We start from the raw sequence: 9,203 nt of genomic DNA, 5'->3' as shown, positions 1-9,203 counted from the left end.
CGTGATTATCGCTCATGAGAGAACTTACTTCCACAATTTCCACAAACAATGTAGTATTATAATGAAAATACAAGGACAGAATATGATTTTCTGGAAAACGAGGATTGCAGTGCACTGATCAATCCTTACTGGGCAGCAGAAACCAAAATAACAAACTAAACACCAGATTTTGGTTACGCAGTGAAAACCTCAAGTATGAGATTAAAAACACTGCGGGGCTCTTACTATTGAGAACCCAAAATAAAGATCATCATATTGAAAAGGATATGTTCTTTTACAAACTTTGAATAGCACTAGCTCGGCTATAAGATTCACACAAAATCTAATACAAAGTTTGTCTTCCTTCTAAAACTCCTTCACTTGAACGATCTTCAAAACTTGTTCTTCTTTCTTCACCGTCTCTCTACTGATCTCAAGAGAGTTTTATGCATATGAAACTATGAGCACAAACACTTATACATGGACCAAGTGTTTTGACTCTTTTTGAAGACACAAACTCAAACAAACATGCAAGACTTTAACAATAATTCTTGCGTCCCTGAATGCTCAGATTGACCGTGTATCAAAACTTCAATCAATGCTTTTTCTTGCGGCAACAAACCCTATAAAAAGATTTAACCCTAATACATATTAATTAGGAAAGAAACTTCCCTTATATGAACTCCACAAAACTTAAGGGAAACCAATTAGGAATAGGCACGGCCTCACAAACCCTAGGGCATCAATATTATGAATTTTAACCATCAGAAGGCCATTTGAAAACGTAAATTCATAAAAATAAAAACCTACTTTCCAAAATCGGAATCCACAGAAAAACTGACTGCAGACTCGGGGATTGTAACAGGTGTTGCAATCCCATGCTTATGCAAATGCATTTACCTGTTTTCCTGAGATCAGTAAAGAGTCTTCAAGCTTTGTATGGGAATGCCAATATGACATGTACAAGAATTGTACCTACATATAATCATAATCGCTCTTGTTCATTAAAATATATACATTAGAAAGTGAACATATTGAATTATATTACACTATAAAAGACCATGAATGGAGGTATCAAAATTTCTAGCACTTCACGAACCAATACAGAAGACGAAAAGAAAATTACCACTTCCCATAAATATAAATTCATGGCAGTGCGATCCAATAATTAATCATTGCCTTTATAAATAGGGCAGGAGTTTAGTAGGGCTGTTCTTTCCTCAAGTTGTTGACTATATATATATATATATGATGTATGCTATATTCCGTTAAGTTCCAGCTAGAACTACTCACTACTCTGCTACCAAAATATCTCTTCATCTATAGCATCATTGCCATTTTTGGGGAAAAATCGTATATCACTAGGGCATTTGGATTTGCCCGAGAGCAATAGAACAGTACTTCAATATAATAAGAAACCGTCAATAATTTACAAACTTTAACGGCTTCTGCTCGTGCACATATATCACTTGGGACTATTAAGATATAGAAATCATTTCGATATCATCAAACTATGACAACAAAAAAGCCAAATTAGTATTAGTAATAAACATACATACAAAAATGACCATGATGCTAATTAAATAGTTTATAGTTTTTTACAGAGACAAATTAAACATAGTATAACATTAAATGACATACATCACGCGATCTTGAGAGATGACCTGAAAATTCGATCATATAAATCCTTCATTTTTGGACTGTATTTGTGCTACTGTTTAATCTAGATAAATATCAAACAAAAGAACAAGAACATTCCGGTCCTTTTTTTTTTTAGAGAAACTGTCAACTCAAATAGATCAGGAGGTAAACTCCTTAATTGGAAAGTACATCAACAATACAAGTTGGAGGCTCTAGGCCCTTAAGGTAGCTTACTTTTTTAATTACTAAGTTCAATGATTAAATTTTCACAACAAAAGTAATGTTTTAGGGTTTTATTTGGCATATCTGTACTCATATTTTACACCGTTTAGTTTGACAAAAATGATCGTTTATTTCTTTAAAGTTTAAAGAGTTGAAGTAAGAACCAGCGGCCCCAAAACGACGCCGCCAGATACATATATTCATGAATTAGTCGGCTATTGACTATTATCACATCAGTTCGATTATTTGGTGAAGGAAATCGAAGAAATATTTTGGTGCCTCTGATGATATATTTTAAAACCGTACGTACGTAAGCCATGCAATCCTTCCTCAGTTCTTGATCATGCCAATAATCAAGCACGTACGTAGGATATTTTTCAAATGCAAAGGCAAGATCAATCATGTTCACATAGGTCCAAGAACTTCATTCCTGATAAAGTGGATTAATGTAATCAAGTTTTGTGGGGATACATTAAATTAGGGCATAACTGTTGTATTCCATAAAACTAGGACAGATAGATCCAATTAATTGTTTGATTATATTATTTTTATTGTCACAATGGCCACTTGGCCAGCAAGTGGAAATGCACATATATATATTGGGTGTCTTCCAAAAGTTATCAAATTGCCTGCATCTAAAAGAGAAGAAGTTATAATATCGATCTTGATTTTTAACATTTTGAATCACAGTTGAGCATAGACTCAAGAAACTAGAGGTATATCGCACACATGCATCCTACATATATATACGAGACACGTGGGAGGTGATCTATATATGTGAATCGTGATCATGGAAGTAGGGGAGCGCAGGTGATGAACAAATCAGATTTTAATCTCTTTTTATTGTACTTTATTCCACCTCTTGATTTTTACAAGTTAAATATAGATGGTGCTAAACAGGAGGTTAGCGCCTTAGCGGTGTGCGCGGCGTTGGAGTAGTTGTGTGTGCAGGATCATGCAGGATTGTTATAGGTACTGTAGAAGCAAGGGAGATCTCTGTCCAAGCTACAAAACTCCTAGCTCCTAAAACTGGTTTTGAGTTTGGATATGGCATGGTTAATTTGGATATCTGTTGTTTGGTTGATATCCATTGGAAGAATATTACTGAAATAAAAATAAAAATTATGGTTGATAGAGGCAATATATAGATTCAGTCGCAGAGAAGAATATATGTACGTGCCAAACTATAAGTACGGATGGTAGTTGATCATGAAGTCCTCTAGTTGCACATGTTTGGTTTTTCCATTCAGTGACATCAAGGAATCGAATCCTAATTGACTGATAATTCTAATCCTTGACTCATAACACTTCGGGCCAACTCTAACGAACCTTTTGGTTCAACTCGATCGCCTTAATAAAATCCTAGCTAACCTCATGCATAGCACTTGCATAGCCTGTATAGGGCTTTTATATAACAGAAATGACACCCACTTAGAGTGCGAAAGTCGACAATTATATATCTAGGCTATGACTCTATAAGATATTTAAAACTAATTAGCTAGCTAGGAGCAAAATGGATATTTAGCATGTGAATCCATGTGATTGGTGCAATTTGAACCTTGCAATCTTGGGTTTCAGGGTATAGCATGGGACCGATGGTTTTCTTTTGCTCCGATGTGTAGTGTTATAAACCATTAAGATAGATATTTAGATTAATCAAGTTCGGTAGGATCACTTAACCTAAAAGAGCTAAAAAAGAGGTATGACATTAAGCGTACATATTATGGCTTAAAAAACATACCAAATAGTCATGGTTCCATTAGACTTAATTTGACTTCAAATCCATTGCCTTTCATCTGTGAAATTTAATGGCACATAGCATATGCGTACTATGGACATATGGCTTGTCATGGTTAAGTTTTATAAGTACGATTAACTCTGTTCACCTGGTCATCAAGGTAATTTTTATGGAGGAATTCTGTGATCAACTATCATTAAGATAATCCATAGCCGATTAGGTGGTCTAGTAGATCTAGTATCCCTCAACTAGGCGATACGGATTTAGAACTTAACTGTGAGGTTTAACTTGATGCTTCTATGGAGGACTAACAGAGTTGGAGGGCTTCTTGGGTCCCTTTCGTGTTTTGTCCTAATCTAGTGTGTGAGATAGCAGGTGATACGGAGTACCATTTGAGTATTCATGGCGTTGGTGTCAGCCTTACAAGAAGCCATGATCAGACATCTTTGCATAAAACTACATTATGTCTTTGAAGTGCTCTCCTCGGTATGAGTTTAAAAAATTCGATCATACACATCCTATTATTCCAGCTACGTGAAGACGTTTGCGGATATAGATCACAGGCCTTGAGTTGTTTTGAGATATGTAATTTATTTTTTGTCTCTTGTATTGTGACCTTAATCAAATATATATGAAACTATTTAGTTGTAGTGGCTCCTATCTGTCGTGTCCAAAATAATAGTTAATCAAGTCTAATCTTACTGATTTATGAGTACAAACGATCCTTTTTCTTTCAAGATTTCATAGTTTGACTCTTTTTCTTATTACCCTAATTTTTTTCTATTTGACATTGCAATTAATTCAGTGTCCTATGTTTTCTATCATTATAGCGGACAAAAAGCAGCAACAAATACCTAAGCTGTGTACTTAAACTACTTATCCTTAATCCTGTCGGGATTAAGTTCATTAACCACCTTAAGAAGGGAATGGAGAAATACGTTAAAGACAAATGTGACTACTACCCGAAACAGAAACACCAAAAAGGGAAACACAATGGCGGTTAAATCGTACACAAAAATAGTTAAGATGAAAAGAAGGAGAAAGAACTTATAGACATATTTTTTATTCTTTTTGGGTAAAAGCAAACTTGTAGAGTTTAGGCGTATTTGTATTGAGGCATGCATATATTGAAGCACTGAAATGCGCACATGCTTGCAATTGAAGCATGAGTTTTATTTCTTTTCCGAGGAATTGAAGCATGAGTTTCGCATTAAAGTTGTACAATTAACTGGCTCATGTTGTTTTTGATTTCTTAGGTTAAATTTGCTTCAATTCCAGTATAGTGCTTGGTTTAATTGATACAACAAAACCCCCGTGCCTGGAGTGAAATGTTTATGTCCTTTAACCGCCAAACCAAGCGGAGCGATCGAATCGGATCGGTCCAGTTGAGCTGAACTTCATACTCACTAGCTAGCTCGTCTTCGATTCACCAGAATATATAGCTAGGGTTTGTCTTTAACTTCTTATAATTGAGAGAGGAGGTCCAAGTCTGACCCTACCTTTCCATTTCTCCTCAATCATCATCGGACCGTCCATCTCTTTGCTGTTGCTATGCCTCACAGCCTCTGTTTTCCCAGTTACTAACTCTCTTAACTAGGCTCATACCACAAAATAATAAAATGTTCTCGAGTGCGAATTTTCTTTTTTGCACAACATATGTGATAACAGAACTCATGTTTCCATCGAAATGACGTGCAGCCGTTAATCACAATAGAATAAACCTTTCGGGTAAATGATTAGCAATTCAAAGAAAAAAATTTGGTATGCTTACAGTGGTGTTAGATTACAATCAACAAATAAACTGGAATTAAATAATGAATAGAGTTGTACACGTATATTTGCAGATCTTGGAACATGTGGTATTTAATAGTATTTATTTATTTATTTTTTTTTTTTTTTTATCAGGTAGTTAGTTGTTAGTAACTCACACACAATAATGAATAGAGTTGTACACGTATATTTGCAGATCTTGGAACATGTGGTATTTAATAGTATTTCTTTATTTTTTTTTAAATTTTTTTTTATCAGGTAGTTAGCTGTTAGTAACTCACACACTCATGCAGTGGTATCCCAGCGCCAGAACACATGCACCGACATTGCGGCGAAATTCAGGCAAAACCAGACTAATCCACTGCACCGCAGACGCACGAATCCAAAGGATCCCTCAAATCTGCTAGCCACGGGATGGAGATGGGATTCGAACGCTAGACCTGGGGGTTCCAGACTAGACCGTTCGACCAACACACCACACCACGTGGTTTAGTTGTTTATACTTAAGATAAATAAAAATAAAGTACTCAATAAAGTGTGAGAAATAAATCGAAATAAAAATTTTGTTATAATTTTTACCTACTTGTAGATATGAGTAAGGCTCTAATACACACATGTTTTTCATACATATTTACATCATAAATTTTTAAAGCGGTAAATGAAATAAAATTTTGTGTGAAAGTAAATATAAATTTTTTTTATTGGAAAATATAAAATTATTTTGAACGTAAGACATACATAGATGTAATTTTAGAATTCCCCAGTATTTACATGCTTGTGGTCCAGCCCATCTCTAATTATTACCTTTTCTTTTGGTAGATAAGCAGTCTACCTCTCTCTCCCTCTCTCTAGCTTCTCCTTCTAAATGTACAGGTGTGAAACACTTTTCATCTTCAATTTTTCTCTCTTTTTTTTCCTCATATCAAATCAACCATCAACTGTTTCCATGTTCTCTCTCTGGGTCATCCTGTATCTCTCTCCCCTGTACACTTTTTGCAATTATAAAAGCCCCTCCGACCCCTTCTAAATGCAGCAGCTGCAAATTAATCATCAATTTTATTTCTCTCTTTTCAGTGAGAGGGTCTCTGTGTCCTTTCCCTCCCTCTCTTTCCCAAAACTGGCCAAAAGTGAGAATGAAGCTCTCCATGATCAAACCCATAAGTGCTACTCCCTGCACACAGCTCTCTACTCCAAAGCTCAAGTCAATGATCAGCTGCTGCACCCTCACTCATTCACCAGTAAAGCCCACCCAGCAAATCAAGTTCACTGATAACTTCCCCAGCTGGGAACAATTGCTCAACCCAGTCTCAGTTGATCTCCACTCCCCAATGAGTGCCTCCACCTCCACATCGACCTCCACCTCCACCTCCACTACTAAAAGACAAACTATTCGGTCGGTCCGAAAGAATTGGATGGAGTACCAAGGAGTCAAGAACTGGGAAGGACTGCTCGACCCACTAGACGGAAATCTGCGCCGAGAAATTATCCGGTACGGCAATTTCGTCGACGCAGCCTACAAGGCATTTGACTTTGACCCGGATTCACCTACATACGCAACCTGCAAGTATCCCAAAAGTACGGTTTTTGACAACTCCGGACTTCCGGGGACAGGTTACCGGATCACCAAGAATCTACGTGCCACGTCAGGCATTAACCTGCCACGCTGGATCGAAAGGGCACCGAGCTGGGTTGGCACTCAATCCAGCTGGATTGGATACGTGGCGGTGTGTAAAGACAAAGACGAAATCGCCAGACTTGGACGACGCGATGTCGTCATTGCTTTAAGAGGCACCGCCACATGTTTGGAGTGGCTCGAAAATCTACGAGTCACTCTAACTCATCTCCCGTGTGGGTCTAAAGCTGCTCACACAGGAGGAGCTGAGGGGTCCGAACCAATGGTCGAGAGTGGGTTTTTGAGCCTTTACACTTCGGGAACCGACCTAGTCCCAAGCTTGCAACAAATGATACGTGAAGAAATTGGGAGGTTGCTTCAAACCTACGGCGACGAGCCGCTGAGCCTAACCATCACTGGCCACAGCCTCGGCGCCGCACTCGCAACTCTGGCGGCGTACGACATCAAATCCACATTCAACCGCGCACCACTCGCCACGGTCATATCCTTTGGCGGTCCAAGAGTTGGCAACCGTAGCTTCCGCCACAATCTCGAGAAAAAAGGCGCCAAAGTCTTACGCATTGTGAACGAGGAAGATTTGATTACCAAAGTGCCGGGGTTCGTGGTCGACGACAACCGAGCCCGGCACGTTGCGGGGAGTCCCCTCGTCCGTATGGCTGCTGAATTCCAGAATTGGATTCAGAAGCGGGTCGAGGAGACACAGTGGGTTTATTCCGAGGTGGGGAAAGAGCTCAGACTCAGTAGCAAGAACTCGCCGGACCTGACCGCTATGAACATGTCAACATGTCACGATCTCGGAACTTACCTCCACCTCGTGGAAAACTTCGTCAGCGAAAAGTGCCCTTGCAAATCCACCGCAAAGAAGTTGTTGAGTAGAGTACACTAAACCACCTTAGAACTGACTTCGCCGTTTTTGACAAGTGTATTTGTACATACAACTGTGTTTCCCGCCAAATCCGGAGATGCGGCGTGGGCATGGTCATTCTAATCTGTAATTAAAATTGAGAGAAACAAATTACTGAACAGCTCTCAGTGACTGTTCTAACCTTAGACAAGACTACATTGACTCCACTGTTACGCTTTTTTTTTTTTAATTTTTTTTTTTTTTTTGTCCTTCGAAGCTCTACAGTACTACCGCACTACCGTGCTCTGCAGGAGCTAGCAGTGGTTTCATTTTATAAGTAGACCCACCGGCCCACGATTGCTCCGCCTGACGTAACCCTAAAAAGGTAAAGATTGTTGTTTCTTGACGAAGGTGATCACGTGCGTTGGGGTGGAAAGACTTATACGCCCTCCGTACCGGCCATATATTTACGCGGTGTCTTTGACTGCACCGACCCGTACCCAGGAGCATCGTATTTGTTGTTGACGTGGTGAAGCTTTAGCCCGCGGCCCCGCGCCGTCCATACCAAACATTTTCAGTCGGTTTATTGCGAAATGACCAGAGTACCCTCCCCTCTGCGGGCAAGCGCCGTTTTTTTTGATGCCATGCTTTAAACGCACAAGGAAAACATAGAGGTAATAACCGCGGTTGAGGATGGACGGGTGGTGGAGATGAACAGCAACCCATCACTAAGAAATGGAGGTAAGATTAGTACTTGTCTAATTGTGATGTTTTGCGTTCTTTGAATCTGTATGTTAGTAAATTTGAGAACGTTTTCATTATGAGAAGAAAAAAAATGATTCATAGGTTCCTTTCCTTCGACATGTAGTGAAATCAGCTCCGACCAAGAAAACCCACTAAAGACCAGGACAAACCCAAAGATTAGGATCAACAACAACATATTGTAAACCAGACACGTCTTGGAAACAGTTACCAATTAGTAAGTTGGATATAAATATATATCACGAGTTTGAGATAACATAAAAAGGCCATTACTAATGATACATATATGAACTAACCAAGGGCGATGATCAATGACCAATGTGTGTTTATAATACGAAGAATTGGTGGATAGATCGAAAACCACCTGGAGTAACTAGTCCTCTTATAAACCCTTCATAATAACAAGCCAGTTTTTGAATTTTCGTACCTATGGTACTGGAAATTATTACAATGTACCTAATTATATATGGTCAAAAGGACCATATGTACTATGTTTTTTTTTTTTTTTTTTGAAAGGACCATATGTACTATGTTAGAAGTAGCTAATGAAGAGAACGAGCTAGCTAGTGTTTCATGCATGCACCTAGGACTCTACGAGGACTGATCCATCCACT

The 9,203-nt window shown here is 38.6% G+C and overlaps 1 protein-coding gene across 1 annotated transcript; it reads left to right on the top strand.

Moving 5' to 3' along the window:
• The first annotated feature begins 6,025 nt into the window (after window positions 1–6,025).
• Window positions 6,026–8,603, top strand: LOC133718086 (phospholipase A(1) DAD1, chloroplastic). Its single transcript, XM_062144891.1, has one exon. The coding sequence runs from the start codon at window positions 6,484–6,486 to the stop codon at window positions 7,867–7,869; it is 1,386 nt and encodes a 461-aa protein (XP_062000875.1). The 5' UTR covers window positions 6,026–6,483; the 3' UTR covers window positions 7,870–8,603.
• Window positions 8,604–9,203: the final 600 nt, after the last annotated feature.

Source organism: Rosa rugosa, chromosome 6 (genome assembly GCF_958449725.1).
Source record: "Rosa rugosa chromosome 6, drRosRugo1.1, whole genome shotgun sequence".
NCBI lineage: Eukaryota > Viridiplantae > Streptophyta > Magnoliopsida > Rosales > Rosaceae > Rosa > Rosa rugosa.
The sequence above is the reverse complement of the archived record's forward strand: the minus strand, read 5'-3'. Positions and strand labels throughout refer to the sequence as shown.

What these genes read in the sequence shown, in the direction of transcription:
- LOC133718086 (XM_062144891.1), top strand. Translation starts at nt 6,484, where the DNA reads ATGAAGCTCTCCATGATCAAACCCATAAGTGCTACTCCCTGCACACAG.